General features: G+C 40.5%; 1 protein-coding gene across 1 annotated transcript in view; it reads left to right on the forward strand.

The window, feature by feature from the left end:
* The first annotated feature begins 18,725 nt into the window (after positions 1 to 18,725).
* LOC119804037 (cadherin EGF LAG seven-pass G-type receptor 2-like) overlaps positions 18,726 to 26,348 on the forward strand; it is a 99,880-nt gene continuing 92,257 nt past the window's right edge. The window contains exon 1 of the mRNA XM_042054295.1: positions 18,726 to 18,924. Within this exon, the coding sequence (XP_041910229.1) occupies positions 18,726 to 18,924 (199 nt within the window). The remainder of the gene's footprint in view (positions 18,925 to 26,348) is intronic.

The following is a 26,348-nucleotide window of genomic DNA, read 5'->3' on the forward strand; positions in this document are numbered from 1 at the left end:
TAAACTCAAAATGAAATGTTATATGACCCCTGTAAGTACATCCAAAGTGGGGGACCCCAGTGAGATTCATTTACACCCAGAGAGAATTAGATCATCCAAAGGATAACTTTGCTGAAATGTGATTATATGGAAGTAGACAGGATTTTGGCCAAAGAAAGAACTCATGGAATACCAGTTCTCATGCACATTCATTTATGGATCTCCTTGGGGGCGCCAACCATCCCCTGTGCTGAGCGACTTATTCAATCTTTTTCTAGGCACCATCAACTTGGTTGCTACTTTCTAAGTCTCCTTTTCCAGCATCAATTGATAATGGTGCTGTGATTATAGCATTACTGTCTTTGAGTCCCTTGCGGTGGTTGATGCATATTTGAAGAAATAGAAGTCCACTAGTGTTGAACACTCCCAGGCTTGTACTTACCTTGTGCAAATCATTCACAGTTACATGACAGTGTGTTGAGTGTTTAATTCTAGAAACACATAAACACACACACACACACACAGATGCATGCATTTTAAAATGACATTGATAACATTCATGGGCAGCTCATAGTAAAATTAAGATGAACACTTACTCATTTTCCTTTTCTCGTCACTTTTCTTCTGAGACCTCAGATTACTTTGCCTGATTTCTTGATCAAGATTTGGGTATGTTTGAAAAGTTTCCACGCTCCTTGGTAGTCTCTGGCTTTGTTGTAGTAGCGGCTCCACTGCTGCCAATGCTCTTGAGGAAGATCAGTTTCTCCAAGCATTCCAAAGTTGCGTTTGCCAAAGGGGAAAAAAAAGATTGCTCCATTTCATTAATTCAGATAGAATGGCAAAATGATAGCCAAATAATTAAATCATGAAAATGATGAAAGCTTCAAGAATACCTTTTCATATCTACCTCTGCTTAAGAATGGAAATTAGGATTAATGAAGAAGAAATTAAGCTTGTATTTCCAATCTTTGAGGTGAAGGTGCTGCTCATTTCCTGAAGATGATAATCAACAATTAAAATTACAATTAAAAAATGACTGATACACTAATGGAAAAAATTAGAAAATGTTCTCCGAGTGCATAAAATCATGGCTGTCAAGAAGTATTTTTCATATTTTAATAAAATTACATTAAATTAAATATGTTTGTATAAAATATACCTATGTGTATAAAACAAAATATTATTGCCAAATGAGCAGACATAGTCAATCGTCTTAATTGATTTTTATTCAGTTCTATTTTACACTAATTCACTTATTTTTGTGTGTTTAACTACAGAGGACAACTTGCAGGAGTTTTCCCTCCTCCCACGCTGTGGGTCCTAAGAATTTAATCTATGTGGTTAGGCATGGTAACAAGTACTTTTACCCACCCAGCTATCTCGTTGGCCCATCTTAACATGGTATAATCTCATTTTGTTAACACAAATAGTTTACTTTACAATATGTTCTCTATAACAGGGGAACATGAAAACCTTTACTCTAGTCTACTTTTGCTGAACTTCTCAACATCTGTATGAATTGAAAAGGGGATTTTTTTTTTTTTTTTTTTTTTTTTTTTTTTTTTTTTTTTTTTTTTTTTTTTTTTTTAGATTTGTTTTTGTACTTGGACCGCTGCTGTTGTAAGTTGTTCGGTAGAACGCTTTCAAGGAAATCTGGTGCTGTTTAGGTATGTCCTTGGAAAGGGACATGGTCTGGTAACTGTAGTTAGGCAATTCTTTGATAGAGAAATGATTTGACTCTAGAGAGTGCGGTGATAGTGTCCTAGTGTGAGGCCCAGTGTGGAGTGGAAGCTGCGAGCTCTGAATAGTTACAGTCTCTTGTGTTTCATGCCATTGCATTATGTGAATGCAGCTGATCTTGTTACTCACCGTCAGGCCAGCCATCCAAAAGGCCTCTTTCCCCACTGGGCTGCAGTCTGTGTTCTACATGCATCTATTCCTGGCTTCTATAACTGCTGTTTTAGCTCTTATGTGGAAGCGGTTAGCCAAGACTTACTACAATTTTATAGTCGTATTTGATGAGCAGTATATCAATCCCTCCATTCTTGCCCTTAAATATTTTCTTTGCTCTTTTGGCAGTTTGCATTTCAACGCAAGTTTTAGGACTTTCAGTTTTAGGGCCCTGTGTGAGGGTTTTTTGGTTTCTTTGTCATGGCTTTTAAGCGTCAGAGCCCTTCTTCACTCTCATGGCTTTGAGACTGCATTTACCAGGAACGTCCAGTTTATAACTGTTAATTTAGAGAACTGAAATTAACTTAAAATTATTGCTTGCATTTTTTTGAGATTATAATTACATCATTTTCCCCTATCCTCCCTCCAACCCCTTACATATCTCTCCCCCTGCTCTCCATTAAATTATTACTATTAATTGTTATTACAGGGAACTAAAGAATGCTGAGAACAGAAGAAATAGTCTTCCCCAGGGAAGAGCACACCAATTGGTTATCTAATACCAATTTGTCAGCCTTGAAACATACATACAAGTAATATTATATATAGAGAGCAGGTTGTATATATATATATATATATACATTATACATATTGAGCATTATGTATATATGTATATGCGTGTATGTCAGAATTAACTTTTGATGTGAGAGGTGATGTATGCTGTGAATATGTTTTATTGCCATTGGTTAATAAAGAAACTGCTTTCAGGCAATTGTTTAATAGAGTAAAGCCAGGTTGAAAGAGATATAGAGAGCGAGTGGGCAGAGTCAGTGAGCAGCCACGTAGCTGCCCGCAGGAGACAGACGCACTGGAACCTTGCCAGTAAGCCACAACCACATGGTGATACACAGATTAATAGAAATGGTTTAATTTAAGATATTAGAGTTAGCCAGAAATATGTTTAAGCTATTGGCCAAACAGTATTGCAATTAATACAATTTTCTGTGTGGTTATTTCAGGTCAGGGAAGTTGGGGAAAGAACATGCAGCCTTCAGCAACAATGGACCAAGACCCACTGAAAGGTCTCCATGAACCCCCAAAAAGAAAATACATTGCCCAACAAAAATCAGAAAGCAGTTTTGGGAGAACTATGCCCAAATTCCCAAATATTGTTTAAAAATGTGTGTTTACATGTAAAGGGGGATATGCTATAGAGATTTTCTTTTGTATGGTTCTTGATTTATTGAAACAAATTTAAGGTAAATTTTGTTACATGTATTTTTCTGCTCTTAATTAAGGTATTGTGTTTGTGCAGCTCATTTAAAAATGTAATGGATAATTAAGAAATACAGGTTAATAGATAATCATCTATAATAGTCAAGTTTGTAGTCATGTTAGTTAGGTTTTCTAGATGTACAGACATGTATTTCAGATGGATAGATATCTTCAGATCTTTCAAAGACTACAGAATTTAAAATGGCATCTAAATGTTTTAAGAACTTAGTACTTTTCATGACAGTGATCACATCTGTTCCTGGCAGCAGCAATCTACTTCAAGAGGATGATGGGCATCAAAGAGGCTACTGATGGTGTTTGCTAGTCATTTGGGCAAGAAACTGCTCTTGCCTGGACTGCTTGATGTTATGCTCTATAAACTGGACAAGCAGGACCCACAAAAAATGACTGGTAAACTTGCCAAAAGTTGAGACAGTACTTTGGGGTTCCTGCATCATAAAACAGTCTGCCAGACATTCTGCAGGACACAGAAGAAGGCAACTGATAGACTTTGCCATCACAAAGCAGAACAGATTTTTGAAGTTCCTGCTTTGTGGGAAAGTCTGCCAGATACTATGGGCCAGTAGGCTGAAGATGGGTGCCTGCAATGTTACTGAATAACTTTGGGCGATTGTCCAGGCAGTGAGATGTCTCTGTCAATTCAAAAGTTTTGGAAGTTGCTTACAATGCACTTTCTGTCAACTTAGGTTATATTATATCCTTCTGGGGTCTTTGATGGAGTTGAAGAATAGATAGCTATAGTTATAGTTTTCTTTAGTTATGGTAAAAGATACAGTAGATATAAATGTTGTAACTGTAATTCTTGCTTGATATCTGTTTTGTTTTATGTAATCTTGTTATGTTAAAACCATCCTTTTCATTTAGACAGGAAGGTGATATGGGACGTGATGAACACTGTGAATATGTTTTATTGCTATTGGTTAATAAAGAAGCCTCTTTTGGCCAATGGCTTAACGGAATAAAGCTAGGCTGAAAGAGATATATATATAGAGAGAGAGAGTAGGCAGAGTCAGAGAGAAGCCATGTAGCCACCTGCAGGAGATAGATGCGCCGGAACCTTGCCAGTAAGCCACAGCCTTGTGATACACAGATTAATAGAAATGGGTTAATTTAAGATATAAGAACCAGAAGTACTATATGTTTTTCTTTGGGTTTACCTTCTTATTATCTTCTCAAGGATCCCGAATTATAGGCTCGATGTCCTTTAATTATGGCTAGAAACCGATTATGAGTGAGTACATCCCATGTTCATCTTTTTGGGTCTGGGTTACCTCACTCAGAATAGTGTTTTCTATTTCCATCCATTTGCATGCAAGATTCAAGATGTCATTGTTTTTTACCGCTGAGTAGTATTCTAACATGTATATATTCCACGGTTTCTTCATCCATTCTTCCATTGAAGGGCATCTAGGTTGTTTCCAGGATCTGGCTATTACAAATAATGCTGCTATGAACATAGTTGAGCAGATGCTTTTGTAGTATGATTGGGCATCTTTTGGGTAAATTCACAAGAGTGGAATTTCTGGGTCTTGGGGCAGGTTGATCCCAAATTTCCTGAGAAACAGCCACACTGCTTTCCAAATTGGTTGCACAAGTGTGTATTCCCACCAGCAATGGATGAGTGTACCCCTTACCCCACAAACTCTCCAGCAAAGGTTATCATTGGTGTTTTGATTTTAGCCAATCTGACAGGTGTAAGATGGTATCTCAAAGTTGTTTTGATTTGCATTTCCCTGATAGCTAAGGAGGTTGAGCATAACCTTAAGTGTCTTTTGGCCATTTGAACTTCTTCTGTTGAGAATTCTCGAACATATAGTAATCAATCCTCCTGGATATTGGAAGTAGACAAGATCGCCGGGCAAAAATTGGGAATTTGGGGGTGGGGTAGAACGAGGCCAAGGACCTGGGGGGAGTTGGGAGGACCTTGGACTTAACATAGAGTAGGGAACCCTGATGGCTCCTTGGCCTGGAGAGGGAGGGAGTGGGGGTATGGGTGGAGGGGAGGGGAGGGAAGGGGGAGGAAGAAGGGAGGAGATGGAAATTTTTAATAAAAAAAATGAGAAAAAAAGAACCAGAAGTATGCTTAAGCTATCGGCCAAACAGTATTGCAAATAATAGATTTCTGTGTGGTTATTTTGAGTCAGCTTGGTCAGGGTACTAACAAGCAGCCTCTAGCAAGAAATTTTAAAAATTATTTTTACTTATTTGTGAATGTTCTCGTTTGCTGTTGTGATAAACGCTATGATCTAAAGCAACTCAGAGAGGGAAAAGACTCCAGTTTCAGAGAGAGAGAGAGAGCCCATGTTGGGAAAGTCATGTCCCCGAGTGAAAAGTGGAGTTAACACATCTCCACCAAACACAGAAAATAGAAACAACTGGAAGCTGGGAAAGACTAAAACTATCAAAGCTCTCCTCAATGATGTTCTTCCTGCAACAAGGCTTGACCACGTGAACATCTTATAACTCCTCTAAATGTCCCCAACAATGGGGGGACCAGGTATTCAAATCTGTGGGGTCCCTCTGTGGACCCCGTCCCAGAATTGAACCAGCTGCCTTGGCTCTGGCCGAGGAAGGGAAGTGCACGGCTAGCCACTCAGCCCCCTGTTCCAGGAGATATCAGACGCAGGGAGTCAAGTTAAGCAGAAATTCATTTATTTCCTTACAACATACAACTTATAAAGCAAAACTCCACGAATTCCAGAAGCTGAAGGGAAATTAAACAATCCCATCAGTAGTCACGTCTGCCTTAGCTGCAGCTCCTATGGCCTCAAGTGGGGATCGTGTGGGCATCAGGCACGAAACGTCATCTTACCCCATCTCTAACTCCAATCTTCTTCTTGGGAATAAGTCAGATCTCCTCCCACTTGCTCCCTTTCAGCTCCATCTTGGCTGGGAGTGTTCTTCACGGTCTTTGCAATGTCACCTTTTCCCGTCATGCTTTCGGTGTAGCTCTTATGCTTTTGGTGCCAACTGTGCCTTTCTTAACACTCACCTTTTTTGCGATAACTTTGACACTCCAGCCTCCTCTGTGCTCACTCTGGATTGAGCCCACATGAGGACAGCCCAAGGAGGACATTCCTCATTCAAAGGATCACAGATCTCACTCTGAGTGAGTGTGCACAACATGCAATTTAAGTGCATTATTGTTCCTTTAAATGGATATATCACAATGTATCAACTTTATGTAAGCAGATATTTGGGTTGTCAGTTTATGCTGAATAAGAAAACTAAGACATTTTAGTACAGAAAAGTGTGCTAATGTTTGCATGAAATAAATATCTGGAAATGAATTGTTGATGTACATGTTAATGGATCTTTGATTTTTTTATACAAAATTCCAATAATTTTTTCAAAACACGAGTTGTTTGATTTATTTACATGAATTTTAATGTCAGGTTTAATTTTTAATTTCCAGATGTGGCAAAACAAAATTTTGCTGGGATTTTAATGTAATGATTCTGAGGTGTTATTCATCTTTTCAATAATAGACATTTGTGTTTGGGTACCATGTTTGAAGTAATACTCACACTTCTCTGTATAGTATTTGTAATATTAACTAGAGCAGCAACACAAGGGAGATAAAGGGATTCAAACAAGAGAGGAAGAAGTCAGCATGTCCTTATTCTGTTTAAAAGTCCCTAAAGACCCACAAAAAATTCTTAAGCTAATAAACACGTATCAAAGTGCCAGGAAACAAAGTTAGCATGGGAAAATCAGTAGCCTTAGTATGAAAGGCAAACATACTGAGAACAAAATCAGAGGGGAAAAAGGGTATCTCAACATTAATCCAAATACTCTGAACCTGGCGGAGGAGAAAATGAGTAAGTTTGAACATTGGCACAGGAAAGGACTTTTTTCCTCTATTGCAGGAATTAAGAAGAGAAACTAGCTGACTGTGATCCAAGTGGTGACAGAGTTATTTTAGGGACCCATGGGTATTTACTTGCTACTTTAAAAAACAACAGATAGACATCGTCTTACCACTGAGTCTGAGATGAGGAGATGATGGGAGGACAAAGATGTTCTAGGTGAGATGCTTCATTGGTATCTGTTAAAACCATTCTATACTCCACCTTGAGCTTGCCCTGAACACTGTTCTTGTGAGACCCTGGAAGAGATGAGCTTATTTTACTGATTATAAATACAAAATATGTGTCGTTAGAAAGCATAGTCACATAGTTAAAAATGTCAATGTTTTAATAGTTTCTAGGAAGCTGTTGCTTGGTCCTCTTTCCTTGTATCTAAGGGTGTTAGGGTTATTTGACTAGAAGAATACATTAAAAGTAAATTTATATTATATCTGAGGCTCTCCTAGGAGATAAAGTGCCTTGTTTCCTGGATAAATTGCTGCTGGATTATGGATTCCTAGGTCACAATGTAACACATCTCTGCACATATCTGAGGGTACCCAAGCTGGATTAAGAGCACACATGAAACACTTGGTTGATAGTTACAGATGAACTCTTCTTAGATATGCCTATCCTCAGGAATGTGAATAAAGAAACTTTCAGATTATTTTAGCTATAGACACAGTGAAGTCCTCCTTAGCATTTGGGTCTTCTCAGTTACACTGAAACAGAGCGATTCCGAGGGGAGCTTATTTGAGCTTCAACACTGCTGGACACATGGGTAAAATTGAAAGGTGACCCTTATTTACCACTGAATTTAGATTGGTTTAGAGTAGATGACTAAAGTAGAAAATCTTGCAATCACAAACTTGTATTATTTGGAGTTAAATATAACTATAAATCTAAAACTTATTTACAACCCCAAATAAAGTAATTGAAATGCCATCTAGTTTAAGTCTATGGGTTTCTTAAAAAAATCAATAATCAAAGTATGAGTTTTACATACTTTGTCATCATTTCTAGCAATTTTATTTTCTTTAATGACTTTGCCACATATAGGGCAAAAGGTCAAGGTAATTTCATTTCATTATCTACTCTGGCTGTGGTTTGTGCCTTCCTTCTTTCCTCATTGTGACTTGTACTGCTGTATTATAATACTCACAACACCAAATGAAAAGCTTTTAAGCTCTGATTCTCTTTACTGAGAAAAGGTCTTTCATTTTTAATGTTTAGAGAAACACATGCAAGTTTAATAACATGTGTGGGGTAATTGTTTTCAAGCTTATTACCATGGTGAATGCTGTGTTCCATTTCTAACAGAGTACTAACAAGATTACGAAACCACATGTAAACATAGACATGAACTTGTGTTGATCATCCTGTAACTGGTCATTCAATATCCACAGAGCGAATGGAGACAGCTGAAGGGCTCAGATGGCAAGCCGTGCTCTAAGGACTTAGCAAGCATGGCATGAAGCCCACAGCAAGTGCATTCTCTGCATCTGGGTGCATTCTATTTTTGTGGTAGTGTTGCACAGAGCACAGCATGTGCTCAACATTGAAAGTTTTCTTTTTTAATACTTGTGAAGAGGATTTAGCCTTTGTTAAATATTGACGCCGTTCCGTATCTCTGCAGTGAAAACTTTGCATAAATTCTCGCCCTTAATTCATATATTTACCAACCCTGCTCTATAGAAGTAGAAATTAAGGCTTAGAATACTCAAACAGTTTATGCAAAACATGGAAACCATAATCATGACCCATTCTGTTGGATTTTAAGCCCCACCTCAGCAGTTTTTCATTAAATTTTCCTTTCCCATCATTTTCACTAATTTTACGTATAAAATATTGCTATTTATTGATAAACTATACATTAAATTCTAATTAACTTCCATATCTAAAGCCAAGATGATGGAATTTGCTTCATAAGCTATTGCAATTATTAACTTGTACCTGCTTTGTTTTGAATCTAGTAGTTCTCAAGATCACTGTTAATTAATATAGATTCATGAATGAATTATTGTTCACCAAGGTTGGCACCTGCCAGTGAAAATGAAATATCTTAAAAAACATGAACTTTAAGAAATTGGTAAAATTTCAAATTCAACTCCTGAGGGGTCCATGAGATGGAAAAGGGGCAGGAGAACACAATTGCAATGAAACTCTCAAGGCATGTTTACTTCTCCATGCCTCTCTGTAGTATTAATTTTCCCCAAATTACATTTACATAAACAATGCTATAAGTGAGTGAGATATTAGTCATAAAGCAACTATTGCTATCTCAAATTTCTACTCTTCGTTTATCCTCTTGCGCCTTTGTTCAGGTCTCATTTTGTACGTGTTGGATCGTAATACTTATATGTTGAATCATGAATAATTCTTTATGTTGAAAATGACAAAAAACTAACTTCTCTGAAGGCTTAAGTGAATTGTTTTAAGCACTTATTGAGGGATCGAAAGGACAAATCGTCTGGATTTAAGAACCATGGCTTTCATTCGTTTAGCATGGATTGTTCTAGGATGGCTTAACTTTCTGTAGTTATTTAGTTTGACCTCATCAAGATCTTTTGATTCGATTGTTGTGATTAGTCTCCATATGCCAGATGCTGAGCCCAAGAATCCCCAGAGCTCCATGATGTCATTTATGAAAGAAAACTTGTTTGCCGTTTTCCTCATCTCAGTCTTTTTGAACCATATATTTCAGCAACAGCTTTCTAAGTTCAATACAAAGAAATGATATCACCAAAATACTGTTAGTTGAAAGTCATAGAGCTAAGGGTCCCCTGCCCTGCATCACAGAATGTACCACCATGATTTCCAATATCTGTGCTTCAGATACCCACAGAGTTCCATTTTCAACTATAGAGAGTTAAAGTTTCAGCTGGATGTTTACGAATTCCAAGTTTTAAGGGTGCATGTGTACTTATAGAAGCGGGTTGGTGCTGTTCTAGTAAGTGCAGAAGACTCAATACCCATCTCATGTGAGTCCCGGCAAACGGCAAATGAAAACCCAAGGAAAGGTTATTGATAGGCTAGTGACTTTATGAATATTTCACTTTTAGACACATATCTAAAGCACTTAAACCAAAATATACAAAGTAAATGTTCACGATAAAGTAGCAAAAACAATAAGAGAGGAGTTACTGGTGTGAGCGCCGCTGTTCTGAAATGCAGATACAAGCAAAGCAGAAGACAACTGCATTCTCTAATGTAAAATTTTGATTATTGTTTGGAAAATAAGTTGCAAGTGCTTATTTTCCTATAGTTTTAGGAATTTGAAATTATGATTAAAACAATTATGTAATAATTGTTTTAGAATCATATTGACATATTTCACATTTAAAATAAAAAAGTGAAGATGAAAGCTTTTATATGGGAGAAGTCATTTTAATTTTATGTACTAGAAAATGTACTAGGTAGTCTCTTAAGTAGGCAAAATCATGAATAATATGCTTTAATAATATGCTTTAACTCAAGACATAGCTACTGACAGGTTTTTTTTTTTTATTTTTTCTTCAAGACAGGGTTTCTCTGTAGCTTTGGGGCCTGTCCTGGAATTAGCTCTTGTAGAGCAGGCTGGCCTCGAACTCACAGAGATCTGCCTGCCTCTGCCTCCCGAGTGCTGGGATTAAAGGCGTGCGCTACCACTGCCTGGATTACTGACAGGTTTTTTAAAAGGAAAAATTATCCTTTTGATAACAATGATGACACTTGATAATAACTATAAGATGGTAAGCTTTGAAGAAAAAGTAGGGACTGTTGGGATTTTTTAAAATTAAATGTAGCATAGATCATCATTTAGCTGAAGTGGAATAATTATATTCCCTCATTGAAAATCCCAGAATGCATGCTTCATTAACTTAGGAATATCTACAACTTTTCACTATCAACCACAAATTCAATGTAACACATACTAAAAGAAAATATAAGTGGAGAAAGGCAGCCTTTTCTTTCCCAAACAACAGTAGAGAAAATGGCCACGTCCATTTCACAATGCTTCTACAGAATGCTCCTAAATTCCTATTTCCCTGGGCCAACAGCTGGTTCTAATGGGTCATCTAAACAATCTATGACTCCACTACGTTGGAAGAATGCTGTCCAACTCTGCGGTCTGGCAGAAACCAGGCTTTGCTCGTGGAATGACGCTGGGAGAAGGCACTGGAGAGACTATCACAGAGTCAGAATCTCTCAGTGTTCAGTCTAAGTGGGATCTAAGAGAAGCCTAAATCTGTCCCAAAGGTCCCTATGGCCAAGGCCAACTTCATGAACTCATGCCTTTAAAGCAGTAAAAATGTTTGGATGGCAAAAACCTAAGGAGCTGGTGAAGAAGGAAGGGTATGGTAGAGCAGTTTTTAGAGAGGACTTTTCATTGCTGAGAATGCATTGGGAAATTCAGGACAGAAGAGAGTAGTTGGCTATCTGATAAAGATTAATGTGGGAAGAAAAGCTGGACGCCATTGTTAGGAAAACCTTCCACATAGAACGGCGTCTTAGATGAAGAGCATTTGGTAGGAAAATGGGAGCAGGGGATAGAATGGCATCTGTTTCAATTCAGTAACAAAATTAATAATCATTATAGTATTTATAGTTCCCCTTACAGGATTTGAAGTTTAAAACTAACAACCATGTATCCCAGACCATGGAAGAGTTACACACAGACTGATGGAGAGAACAGTCTTCAAGGGAAACCAATAAGAACAACAACTTTGCTGTCAACAGAGTTTTGGGATTTTTCTTATTCATTTTAATATCCTAAGGCAAAGAATAAGAATTTTAAACATTTTTAAGAAGTGTCTCACAAATCATAGATTTAAATAAAAAAAGAAAATTTTTGTTGAAGAAAACTATGTGTTTTATCAGTTAAAATGCAACTCCCAGGTTCTTAAAACAAAATGATGTAACCTATTGCCAAGATCTTGCTCGTCTTTGTCATGCACACATTGGTTTGTTCCCAAAAAGGGATGAAAATATTTTTTCTGCTCTTTTTCAAAATGTTATTTAAAATCCTTGTTACTTTTCATCTTGCCATTTTCAAGTAAATTTGATAAAACACTCCCCTCTAATAGACTCTAGATAAAATCGAAAGCATCTATTTGTAGTAGCTATTGATGGCTTACCCAGAAGCTCTGCTGTCATTCTGAATAGACCCATCAGACTTATCACTGAAGAGTCAAGATCGTTCCCTAGGATCAAACATATACAGATGTTTAAGACTTATGGTACAAATTAAAGGGGAGAAATTGTTTGAAAAGAGCCAACCTATTTAACATGCAAAGTTGTCTTTAAAAAATTCTCCTTATGGAAATGCAGCTTTCACTGAAGTTTTGTCTATGCTGGTAATCATTCTCTATGAGACTTGCCAACGTTCACTGTCTATCCCCACTGGAAAGAAAGAAAATGGATGTTTTCCATCTGCACCAAACTAGAGTCAAAACAAATGTATTTAAATTGGAAACACTTGTGGCTGAAAGAACTGTTCTCCGTGCAAACATCTGGTTGTACTTTTAAGTCATTGCCAAATAAACGCACGCTGGAAAGTCTATTTTATGCCACACATGGTCACCCGTGTAGATGTAGCCTAAACCTGTTTTCCTTTGAGGTCAGCACCCTGTTTTAGGAGGAAAAGTGCAGACTGGTGAGTGTGGAGGGAGTTTTTAACAGGGCTGCTGGAGTGGCAGTTTGAACAGGTCACCTTGCTCCCAGATGGAGACCAGACAAAGGCAGAGCCCTGGCTGGTTCTCAGGTAGATGGGGCGGAGGCTGGAGTAACAACTCTTGGGGGGCAGCGCAAGCAACTACTTACTTGTGAACAAAGTCTGCCATGGTGTCTACTTTCAGCTAGCTCTGGCTGTCGCTTTTTACCTTGTTTCTCGCCATCTCCTTTTCATAGGTCCAGGGAGATATAATCCGTTGAAAAGATGTGAGCAGATAGCATTTCAGAATGTTTGGTTGCGTACCTTAGCTATGCAAAGTAACCTCGAAATACCTGTGATGTGACTTTAGTTTCATTTCTCTCCTGTTTACAGTAGACATTTCTGGGTGGGACAGTTTTCCATATGGTCACCCCGGGACCCAGGTGTATAAGATCCTGTGGCTGTCTCAGTCCGGGGGACTTTGAGATCTCTGAAGGCTTCTCTATGTTTCTTCATCAGAGAATTCGCAGGTTCATGATGGAATTTTATTATGTACAAGGCTTGAAATCGTATACAGTAATTTCTTTCACATCTCATTGGCTGCACCTAGTGAATAAAAAAGCAAAAGGAGAAAAAAACCCAACAAAGCAAAAAGGTCAAAGATGTCTTCAAGGTGTGTATGAAGGAAAACGGGAAGTTAGTGTTGGTGAATACAACGTTACTCTTCTTTTAGTCGGGAGAGTCAGGAGTGTAGAGTGACGGTTCCATCCTGCCATTCATCCCAAAGAAGCACACAGAGGCCCATATTAATTATAAACTGTTTATCCTCTTAGCTCAGGCTTATTATTAAATAGTTCTTACAACTTAAATTAACCCATAATTTTTATTTATGTTTAGCCACCTGTCTTGGTACCTTTTCTCGGTGAGGCATTCTCATCTTGTTTCCTCTGCCATCTGGCTGCTGACTGCATCTCTCTGCCTTTCCTCTTCCCAGAATTCTTAATATGTGTGCCCAGCCTATACTTCCTGCCTAGCTACTGGCCAATCAGTGTTCATTAAACTAATACAAGTGACAGATATTTACAGTGTACAAGAGCATTGTCACACAGCACAGGAGAATGAGTAGAGAGATCTTAAAATAGAAAACATTGACATATATTTTATATTGCATATATATATACATATATATATTTGGATGTTAGAGAATTTTCTGTGTGTGTGTATGTGCACACATGTGCACACACAGCATAATCACAATTATCTTATGTGACATACTCCTGATCTTTTTTCTCTTTATCACAAAGTTACCTGTATAGTAACCTCCAAGTATCCTTCTGAAAGTGTCTTATGGGCACTTATGTACATAGCTTCTATAGTCATATTAACTTCTGTGTACTAAGCAACTATAAAGTACCACTGTCTCCCCTTACTGTATACCGCTCCCTTCCATGTTTACCCCTTTTGGAATTATCCTCAATGTGCTACTGTGTACATTTCAAGGTGAGAAAGGATACACATTTCAGATGTATAAGTCACACTAAGTAGTGCTGGGACACACCCATGAAGCTGGACGTAGGCAATGCTACTCTCCAGTTCCTGTGTGGTTCAGACTTTCTCAAAACTTCATCATCTTCTGCCTGCAGGCCCCATTCTTACTGTAATTCCCAGGAACTATTAAAAATACCTATGCATGTGTAAACATGTATGAATCCTTTCTAGTCCACTGAGCCTCAATATAAATTATACATAAACATTGTACATAAATAAATGCAAGAGTTGGATGCATATTATTGTAGCTGTATTGTCCCTGCTTCTCTAGGGAGAGGACTTAGCTCCTGTCTTTCAGTTACTAGAATCTAATAAGATTCTGTCTCAGATTTATGAACCCAGAGTTCCCATGAACACTCAATGTCCTGCAGAACTTCTTTAACATCAAGATAGAACAGGTATGTACTGGATGGTTTTGTGTGTCAACTTGACAATAGCTATAGAGTCATTAGAGGAAGAAGCCTGAGTTAAAGAAATGCCTCCTTGAGATCCATCTTTAAGGCATTTTTCTCAATTAGTGATCAACAGGGGAGGTTCAAGCCCATGGCGGGTGGTGCCATCACTGGGCTGCTGTCCTGGGTTCTATAAGAAGGTGGGCTGAGGCAAGCCAGGGGAAACAAGCCAGTAAGCAGCTCCCCCTGTTTGCCACCCCCACCCCTACCGTGTCCTCTGCATCAGCTCCTGCTCTGGGATCCTTCCCTGTTTGAGTTCCTGACTCGACTTCTTCAGGGATGGCAATGTTAAAGTGTAAATCTAATAAACCCTTTCTTCCCCAACTTACTTTTTGATCATGGTTCTTTCGTTCCAGTAATAGAAACCCTAAGACAAACTATATTCTTATTTTTTTCTAAATATTTCTTAGTTTTCCATACTTCCCCATAACATTGAAATTCCCTCTACATTGAAATGCCTACTATGTCTTTCCAGTGAGACTTTCAGCGCAGTACTACGGTGGGCGCCCATAAAACTCACCGAATCGAGGTTCAACTTCACGCACTGGAAATGAATGGTGCATTGTACATGTAAAATAATAAAGCTGAGACTGCGGTGTCTTGACTCGACAATGTCACTAGGCTGAGTTAGTGACCGTCCTGTATAAGAACTGCTTTGTTGAATCATAGGCTTCTCTGAAAGAGGTTTTAGATTGGTTTCTGCAAATTAATTATCATTATTCAACTTAATTTTCTTTAAGAAAGTGGGTTTCTCATCTGCAATGCTTGAATATTATCCTTTTTGCCATTTTATTATTTTATGGCAGAAAAATTAAGGACTGTCTTATTCATGCTGGTTATATTAATGTTTAATGACCATTAAGCATTTAATAGTTTAGTCACTTTCCTTCTCTCCCTCATTCATTCATGCAATTTACACATCCATTCATTACTTGATTATCCACCAAACTGCAAATGATGTACAAGGGCACAAACTACAGAAAATGAAAATAAAATTATTCTGATTTTTAAGGCATTTATAATTTAAGACAGGAAAGAAAAATATCAATATGCAATCAAAACTTTGATAAATACAATATACTAGTCATGTCAAAGACAAAATTGGAATAAATTGAAAGATGAGGTATGTTCCCGTTTAACTCACAAAACAGAATAAACACTTGAAATGAGACTTTGCAGAAAGCTGAGAACAAGTATAATCAACTTTGATTTTTTTTTTCATAAATGTCTGTATCAGTTTGAATCCCAGTCAAACCTTTTATTTTTCTCTTTTGGGACATACTAATTAGATGTAGTCCATACAGTAATTGGTGGCATGACGAATTCAAAATCTGAATGATATGACTTTCAAAATAGCATACAAGAAAAGCAGAGAGAGGAAAATTATCATCGGCCCTCATTTCCCCCACCCAATTCATACTTGCTAACATAGCAATAGAAAGGAAAAATAAGACTGCGGAGTGCTGGGGACTCCCTTCTCCTTCTAGCAGAGTCCAATTAGCTGTTTGTTTTTTTTAACAGGGTAGGCTCCTTGAAGTATTTTTGGACATTTCAGAATAAAAGGTAATTAAAAACACACTGCACAACTAAGGAACAAATAAATACCTGCAAGATCTCCTAATCCTGCTCAAGTAAATTGTGTGGTCCTAACTAAACACATCAAGCAGGAAATGGGATGCTTCTTATTAAACATATCTTTTCGACTGATATCTTATATGAGAGGATTCATATGATGGATGGGAATTTGTCTCAGCTGTGAGATTAAACAATAATTCAAAACTAATTATAAACTGCCATTTCCTCCAAGAGTTACTAAAGCCCTTGGTTCAAAGGGCTCGTGTCCTTCACCAAGCTCTATATTTTTTCAGGCATGTAACCAGCGACTCAGAAAAGACAGCAGAGCTGGCCTGCTTCCCTTCCCTATTTCCCCTCCTCTTCTCAGCTTGGCTTTAAAATACCCTAAGTTTCCTTATCTTTGTCTTTGACTTTTAAAGATGATTTTAAAATATTATATTCCAAAGAAACTAACAGGTAATATCGAGAGGAGAGAAGGTATTTATTTGTGCTGTTGGCATAATTTATTTTTTTAATATAGTGTCTTTATTGATTCTTTGGGAATCTCACACCACGTACTCGAGCTCCACTCCTTTTCCCCCGCCCCCATATTCTCCCTTCACCCTTGCAGTGTCTCCCAGAAAAGAAAATTTAAAAATTAAAACCAAACCAAACAGACAGCCACAACAAAAACTGCCTTCATCCTCAGCCTTTCCCGTTTCTCCAACACCTCTTCATTCCCCTTGAGAATTCTCACTGAGAGCCAAGGTCGTCGGCACACATCGTACCATTTGTCCAATCAGCTTCCCTTGCGAACGTTCATGGCAACGAGACCTTGATCTGGTTCAAGGCCACTGGACTCTTGCACATCAACAATATGGGATCCTCACAAAAACTCTCGGTCATACCATAGCTGCCCCTCAGTCATGGAGATCCTGTGGGGATCATTCCTCAGGTGATATGATATGTCCTGTCACCTTGGTACTCTGTCCCTTTAAAAGACAAGTCCCACCCTCTCCCCCTTCCTCTGAGCTCTGTCTCTCCTGTTCTTCTTCTGAAGAGGTGGCTGCCGCCTCTCTCTCCTTCCCTTCCCCACTCTCTCTGCCTCTCTCTCTTCTTCCCTCCTTTCCCTTCCCCCTTTCCCTACCATGACCCACTAAATTAACTCTATACCCAATCTCCCCCGCCCCTCTCTCTTTCTCTCTCCATGGCATGTCTGTCTGTTTCTCACCAGCCACAGTCTCCCAGCCTTTGACCAACCAAGGCCTCTGGGGACCCACCAAGTGACCCACCTCCCTCGCCCCCACAACCCCTATTTCTTTAAAAGAACAACAGGCCCAGACCCTTCACACGCTCCAACATGTCATAAATGTGGTAGATGTTAGAGTGGGTCAACCCAAGGCCTGGTTGTGGGCCTGGATGGTAGCTGAGATGCTCAATCCAGGTCACTGGGACTCCTCCCCTCAGGTGAGGGGTGGAGTCAACTCTCATATGCCCATGCTATCAGGGCCAGTTCTGCCAAGCAGTCAAGAGTGGGGCCATCCTTCCAAGTGTGGGGATGGGAGTCAGGTCTCCCATGAAGATCTGGCAAGATCTTTTGCTGCAGTGTCCAGCAAAGGGGGAAGGCCATCTTTCCCAGAGTCACTGAAGGGCAGAGTTGGCTCAGCATGGCCCTCTGATTTCTTTTTTCTTTCCTTTCCATTTCTTCTTCTTCTTCTTCTTCTTCTTCTTCTTCTTCTTCTTCTTCTTCTTCTTCTTCTTCTTCTTCTTCTTCTTCTTCTTCTTCTTCTTCTTCTTCTTCTTCCTCCTCCTCCTCCTCCTCTTCCTCCTCCTCCTCCTCCTCCTCCTCCTCTTCTCTCTCCTCCTCTTCTCCCTCCTCCTCTTCTCCCTCCTCCTCTTCTACTTCTTCCTCTTAAATAAATCTATTTATTTATTTTACATCCTGGTTGCAGTTTCCTCTCCTTTCTCTCCTCTCTCAGCCACCTGTGTTCCCACCACCTAATGTACTCCTCCTCCTGCTGTTTATAAAGGGCCTGTCTCCCATGGATGTCAACAAAACATGGCATATCAAGTTGCAATAAGTGCCTCTCCATGTATTAAGGCTGGGTAAGGTGACACAATATGAGGAGTAGGGTCCCAAAAGCCAGTTAAAGAATTGTAGACAGTCCCTGATCCTACTGTGAGGAGTCCCACAAGAGGACCAAGCTGCACAACTGTCACATATCTGCAGAGTGCCTAGTTCAGTCCTATGTAGGCTCCCTGTGACCTAGGATGAAACCAAAGAAGACCAGAGTGAAAAAATGTTAATAGAATGATGCCTAACGATATTCTGTTTTACTTATAGATTGGTGCCTAGCCCAATCGTCATCAATAGGCTTTATCCAGAAACTGTTGGAAACAGAAGCTAAGATTCACAAACATTAGGCGGAGCTCTGGCATCCTGCAGAAGAGGGGGAGGAAGGATCGTAGGAGACAGAAGGGTCAAGGACACCATAAAACTCATGAAAACCACACCACAAAATCTGGATGCATAAGGGCTCAAAGAAACTGAACCAGCCCTCTGATTTCATCATGCATGATTCCTTAGGGCTCACCATGCTAACACAGACCACAGACTTCAATATAGACCCGAGCTTCAGCAGGACCATAAACCCAGACATAGGTCCTCAGCAGCAGCACAACACTTGGACAACCACAGGTCCAGAGGTAGCAGCTGAGGTCCCTGGTTAGCACTGATCCCATCTGCTGCTGGGCCACAGATCCAGACATATTCCTCAGCAGTGGCTGGGCCTGGAGGCCATCATTGCCTCAGGTGGCAGCATAGTTCACTCAGATCTTCATGGCCTCAATGGCAGCATGGCCTTTGGAAGCCAACATGGCCCCCAGGTGGGAGCCTAGACTTCAGGCCTCCATGTGTCCTTCGATGGTAACAGGAGTCATGGACAGCAGCACAGAACCTGGCTTCAGTAGGGCCTTGAGCATAATTTATTTACTTACTAATATTTCACATTTAAAATACTAAGGAGTTCGTGTACTTTTCTACTTGGTACAAATGCTCAGAACTGCATTTCACCCCTAAAATTTAACTAACCATTTCATGGGGGTGTACAAGTAGAAGATCCATAAAATTTCAGGTTAGACCTCTGAGTTATTTAAAGATGTATCCCAAGAAACTTTTATGCCATATCAAATATTTGTTGACTGTTTTCCAGAAACCCAGATATACAAACACAACTTGTGTGTTATAATTTGGGGATGAAAGATCTCCCCTGGGCTCCCGTGTGTTGAATTCCTTATTCCCAGTTGATAGCATTATTTTGGGAAGTTTGGGAAACTTCAGGAGATAGGATCCTATCTATTGAAAATGAACCGTGGTGTCAGAACCTTGAGGACAACCTGTGTCTTGTCCTTACTGTGGCTGTAAGCATTGCAGCTAGCAGGGAAAGGTATCCTGGCAGTTGGGAACCAGTGAATACCACAAAGTCACTGTAAGCATAGCAGTTTACAGCCCCGTTCCAGGGCAAGGTTTCCCCAAATACAAGTATTTGCTCTAGGAGGGGAGAGTTTCCCCAGAGACGTTATAGCTCTGCTTCGCTCAGCTCTGCTCAGAGAAGTTACAACTCTGCTCAGATCCGGCAGAGTGTTACTAGGGGAAGGTTTCCGCAGCAATAATGTTACAGTTCTGCTCTGATCTGCTTCCCAGGGAAGGGGATTACAACGAGATTGCACTCCGGTGGGATGGGGGGGAAAGGGGGGGAATGTCACAGGGCGCCGCAAACGTCACTCAAGAGATTTCCTGGGAAGGGAGAACACAGGAGGGTGACTGCTTCCGGTGACAAGCAGCAGGAAACAGAACAGAGTACACATCTTATATGGGATTTCCAGGGTAGCTTGGGATGGGTGGATTTTGTGGTCTGATTCTGGGGCAAGGAAATGTCAAGTTTAGGGATTGGTGGCATTTTGAGCTCAGGGACCTCAGAGATTGGTGGGATTCTGCAGTCTGACTCTAGGGGGATTGGTGCAATTTCAATCCCTGGTCGTGGCAGTGAGTCAGGGTCAGGGTGTTTTCCGAGGCTTGTTTCAGCCTCTAGTGTCTTCCTGTTTGCTGTGAGAATCCTGATCTCTCACAGTTCCTGTGGCGGTAATGTTCTTCATGAGTGCATGGAGCTACATGATCACTGATGTAATCTTCCGAGGCTGGGAGGCAGATGAATATGTTTCTTTGAAGTTGTTCTTCTAAGTGTTTTGTTCACAGTGATACAAAGTATTTCTACATATTACTATAATATAAAGATAAAATATCCATGATATAAACCTACAGCCAACCTATCTATCTATTTTGTCTAGCAACTATCATCTAGCTAGGTACAGGGCATGCTGAATACATTTCAGCATCATAAATCAATTTCGTTCACATTTTCCTGAATCAATCTTTATATATGACACTGAATGCATAAGAATATGGTGTGAAAATAATGTCTATAGTTTTTCTCCCAGTAATTATTTTAAATGTTTGAAAAGCTGAGGGTTCTTTCACTTCCTAAATTTACCTTCTTGGAAAGAAGAAAAAAAAATCTCTTCTTTAAAATGATTTAAATAATAAAGATTACTCACAGACCACAGATAACAAACTTTAAGCGATCATGTAGTATGTTAAAGGACGGTGGGTAATATGAAAAAAACCTGACAGTAAGAAAAATAGAAGAAGGAATCACGTGGTCTAGGTAACTTTAAGAAAAGGATAAATGACTCATACCTGAAGGAGTTCAGGAATTAAGACTTCAACACGAAAATGTTCCGAGAAAAGAAAAAGTTCAGTTTCAAAGAACCTGAGGCACTAATTTGCTGGATATGATTTCCAGGCAGTTGTAGAATTTAATATAAGATTTTATAAGAGCCTATTTCTGTATAACCCATAGTGAGAAGTTTATTGTAATAGTATTTAATTCACAGCAACAAGGTAAGATAGAGGGCTGCTGAGAAGCAAAGGACAATGGCACTGGATTTGGATCCTACTACACATACTGGCTTTGGGGGCGGGGCTAGCCTGTTTGGATGCTCACCTTCCTAGACCTGGACGGATGGGGGAGGAACTTGTACTTCCCACAGAGCAGGGGACCCTTACTGCTCTCTGGACAGGAGAGAGAGGGGGAGTGGAGGGGGGAGGGGGAGGTAAATGGGAGGCGGGGAGAAGGCAGAAAGTTTTAATAAACTAAAAAAAAAAGAAGTTGTAATGTACTCTGGAAACAAGCCCCTTGGAGGCATAAAAATATGACATGAAATTTGAAAAACAAAACAAAACAAATAGAAAGTAAACATTTCCCTTTACAAAGACATGGAAAAAAATACGTTAGACAATAACGACTCACTACTCTATACCTATGATAGGAGGAAGACGTTGTCAATACTGTGGAATCCATACTGTTATTTTTTTGGCCCACGCCCCTTTTCACGCCCACTCCCAGTGACCTCTGGTCTCTTGGAGTCATCCTAAATTTCTTCCCTCTCTCTCTTTTCACTGCCCCCTTTTGCGTGTGCACACGCGCCCTCCCTCTCTCTCTCTCTCTCCCTCCCTCCCTCTCTCTCTCTTGCTCTCTCTCTCTCTTTCTCTCTCTATCTCTCTATCTTTCTCTCTCTTTTTCCTCCCTCCCTTGACCCGCACTGTGGAGCACCCCCTTCCCTTAATAAACAATCCTACCACGCACGTGGTCGCGTCCTGGGTCTCCCTTCCTCCGGCTCCGCGATACACCCCACGCCGAAAAAAGAAGAACATCATTGGTGCCGAACCCAAAGGCTGTGTCCCCCGGATTTCCAGACTGGGGCTCCGGGCTTGGTGCCAGCCTGGTTCCTCTGGACCGTGCCGGACCGGCTGAAGAACTGGAGACCTGAGACCTGAGGACCAGAGGCCCTATGGACTAATCCACCTGCTTCACATCTCAACACCTGCCTGTGCGCGGCTCTTCATCCAACACCGGCTTCAATCGTGAGTTAGTTCCCTTCCAGCTGGTCAAACGACCCTGGCCTACCCACTGGTCGCCACTGAGCGCTCGACAGCCTGCTGGCTGTTTCTAGGGTCGGGGGGACTTCTCTGGTCCCCTTCTCCAGCCTTCAATCCGGCTTGCATTTCCAGCTCTGACAGTGATTGAGACGGCAAGAAAGCCTCTCACTCCGCTCGGGGGCCCAGGGCTCCCAGCTCTCTTTTCTTTTCTTCCTTCCCTGCTTCTGACTCTCCACGTGATCACTACGGTGTGATCTCCCGTCAAGGACGGAGGCTTGGCCTTGCTGCACCCCTCCTGTCTGAGGAACGGTCCTCGTACACTTGTGGGTTCAGCCAGCCAAGCATAACATTCCGCGCGTGGCACCGGGAAGCTGGGTCACGTGCCTGAATGTTTGTTCCATCTGCATGCATTTCACCTGCCAGGAACGGTCCTTCAGGTTTGAAGTGCTACGGTTTTTTTTTGCGGGCGTGTTCACCGTCTAGCTATGGGAGCCAAGCAGTCCAAGCCGTTTGGTTTCAGCCTTTTGTCCCTCCCCTCTGTGGCTTCTGTTATGTCATGGCGGCTCAGCAACAGAGCAGATCATGCCTTTAGGTCCCTCTCATTAAACTTAAAGTCCTTACAGCTCAAAAATTGTAACTTTTTTCCCGCAACATGTGGCTGCCGCCATCTTGGCTGAGGGCCAGGTGGATCAGGTGACTCGTCGCCATCTTGGCTGAGAGCCAGGTCAGGTGACCAAGCTCTCCCAATTTCACCCTGCCTCTTCACCAGGTCTTCACTAAAATTCTCCTGTTAACTCTGCTACATGTGTTTTGTGCAAATGGTATGTCTCTGATAGGGCCCATCGGAGTCATCCACGTTGCTCAATTCCTGTTCACTCTATGTATAATAATTGTTCATTACATCTCATTTCAGATTACAAAATCCTAAATCTCATATTTTAAACTGGTATGTACTTTTAAGTCTCTTACAAAAATGCCTTAAGCTGTTCTCTACCATTGTCAATTCTGACATTAACCTTCCATTGCCAACAGTTTCTTTCTGCCTTTTTACGAGTCTGGATCTTACCTGTTAAGAGCCAATATACTGCAGCTATATATTTAATCCAGCCCTCAACTGTTCAGAGATCTGGGAAATGTGATATTTAAATATTTAATTATTAAAAACTTTTCATAGCAAAAAGAGACAGGTTGGCTCCTAGCAGCAGCTCTCTGCTCCCTCCAAAAAAGACAGACGCGCGCAGAACAACGTCCTGCAGTTTGCTTCAACTGCCGAGCGCTGACCATTAGGCAAAACTGCCTTTCACCCAAAGACCTCCAGACGTGGACAAAATCACTAAAATTGACAGCCTAGCTGCTCAGGTCAAGGTAGGCCTGTCTTCCTACAGATTTCTTAGCCCACAGAGTCTTCTAAAACCTGGCAGGACTGCGCTAAATAAAAAAGGTCAAGCACAACCTTCAGCGACCATGGAGGACCTAAAAAGAGTAGCTCTGGGTGCCAACCAAGTAAGTTCTCTGTCATTTTTAATCGGTAACTCAAGTAAAATCTTATCCTTCTCAAAGATCTCTGACAGTTTGACAGCTGAGAGGTTTTACCAGGTTGAGGTTTTACCAGGTCACCTCACCAAACAAATTTCAAAACAAATTTATCTCTTAAAACTTCTGTTTTCACAAACCCAAGGAGTTCTTGTGAGTTCCAGGGAGTCAAATTAAAAAATCCATCTTAAACAGGTCAGATACCCACTCAATTCTCTGGTCCAAAAAAATTTTTTTTCCTTCATTTAACTTTGTTCTTTGTTCTGCCAATACCTTAGAGACACCAGACATTTCCATGCCACAGACACCAGTCAGAAGCAAAGAGACCAGCTATGCCAGGATGTGACCGGCACCCAGCCTTCTCTCGGGTTCCCCCCCCAAGACAACGCCCACAATCAGCCGGAAGCAGTCTTGAGAATTCGCCGCCCCAATTCCTTCAAACTGTGATGCCTAATTTTTTGCTTTTTATTGTAAGAAATACCCAGGAATGTTATTCTTTTGGTCCCCGCCCCTTTCCACGCCCACTCCCAGCGACCTCTGGTCTCTTGGAGTCATCCTAAATTTCTTCCCTCTCTCTCTTTTCACTGCCCCCTTTTGCTTGTGCACACGCGCCCTCCCCCCCCCCTCTCTCTCTCTCTCTCTCCCTCCCTCCCTCTCTCTCTCTTGCTCTCTCTCTCTCTCTCTCTCTCTCCCTCCCTCCCTCTCTCTCTCTTTCTCTCTCTCTCTCTTTCTCTCTCTATCTCTCTATCTTTCTCTCTCTTTTTCCTCCCTCCCTTGACCCGCACTGTGGAGCACCCCCTTCCCTTAATAAACAATCCTCCCACGCACGTGGTCGCGTCCTGGGTCTCCCTTCCTCCGGCTCCGCGATACACCCCACGCCAAAAAAGAAGAACATCACATACCTTAAGGGATAAAGTGATGTTTGATCTGTTTGATCTTGTTCCTGAAAAGATGAGTAAATTTTACAGGAGAGAAATAAAAGAGAAAAGTAGCAATTCTGTAAAACGAACCACATCTGTGATGAAGTATGTATGTGTGTGTCTCTGTGTGTGTGTGTATGTATGTATGTATATATACATACATATATTTCCAGATTTTACTGGATGCATTGTGCCTGGCGAGGTAAAAGAAGAGACAAGTGAAGAGCAGAACTCTACATTCTGGGTTGTTTGGAGTGTTTTGGAAGAAGAACATTTTAATGGAAAAGTAACATAGTCAGGTTTTCAATGTAGAACTGCTTGATGGTGGGTGCAGAGGGTGGATTGCACCGTGAAGGCAGCCACCTCCAGTTCTCAGTTGTCCATAAAAGGTTCCTGCACACACTTGTATAAAGAGCTGTTCATTCTTTACGGAATCTTTATGGCATTACATAGAAATCTCACTGCTATCGTTGATATAGAGCAGAGCATAGAATAGGGTGGGTGACTTCCGAAAATATTTAAATCATGACCTCATGGGGTATACAGTATGAAGGAATACAAAACTACACTGTAGAACTTGAGATTTTTAATGAGATACTCTAAGTAGCTCCAAAGCAATAGCTTTGGGGAATGTTTGTGGAAAGATTCCTGCATACCCTGAATTGTGCTAGCTTCTTTTATCCATGAACATCGAGGACCAGCCTTGATAAAAATACAACTTACCAGGGTAGGAGCATGGGAATTTTAGAAATTTAAGTAAAAAATATGAAGCTGCATAAAAATAATAAGATAGGCACCATAGAACGTATGGGGAAGGCATTCCAGTGACTGAAATCACCCATGTTTATTTTTCCACAGTTTTTATACCCAATGTAAACAGGTGAGGGGGGAAGGTAATAAAAGGCTTTACTAACACCATACAAAGGAGAATTCACACAGCCAATCACTTTATCTCTCTGAGACAGCAAATCATTAGCATTCTGTTGTCTAGGTAGCAAGGCTACTCTAGGTTAAGTGTCCTGAAGACCGCTCCACCCTAGGTGACCTCATAGTTCCAAAAGAAGGAGCATAAGCACATTTGCATATCCTGACCACCTGTCAGCATGGCATGGTGCTCTCTTCATTTCAAAGGAACCAAGCTGGGAGGTAGAACAATGCTTGTCAATCTCCAAACTTTCCAAACTGTCCAACAAGGTGGAAATGGGCCTGCATTTTTCTGCTTCCATGCATGACATCATATTTTCTTCATAAGCACTCTGAGGCCATGGTTTTAACTTACATATACTATAAAGAGAAAAATTGACATCAAGGGAGATTAAGCAATGAGCTCATAGATGGAGCAGTGTCTTAGACTCTGGTACTTTCCACTGCCTATGAGCTGTTATGCTACTTCTATAAAAATTTAGCCCATATTGGTGTGCATAGAATTTCACCATGAAGGCATGATGCACATCTGATATTTTCCTTTCGGCATTTAGTTTTTTTTTTTATTTTCTTGAGATTATAATTTTTCCTTTCCCCTTCTCTTTCCTCCGTCCAGTGTTTCCCATACATCCACCTTTCTGTCTTTCAAATTCATTGATTTTCTTTCCCCATTAATTGTGGTTATCTACCTACAAACATACATATTCCTAAATACATATGCACAGCCTGGTCATTCTGTACGTTACTTGTTTGTTTGTTTTCAAGACTGACCCT

The sequence above is a fragment of the Arvicola amphibius genome, chromosome 18 (assembly GCF_903992535.2).
Source record: "Arvicola amphibius chromosome 18, mArvAmp1.2, whole genome shotgun sequence".
Classification (NCBI taxonomy): Eukaryota; Metazoa; Chordata; class Mammalia; order Rodentia; family Cricetidae; genus Arvicola; species Arvicola amphibius.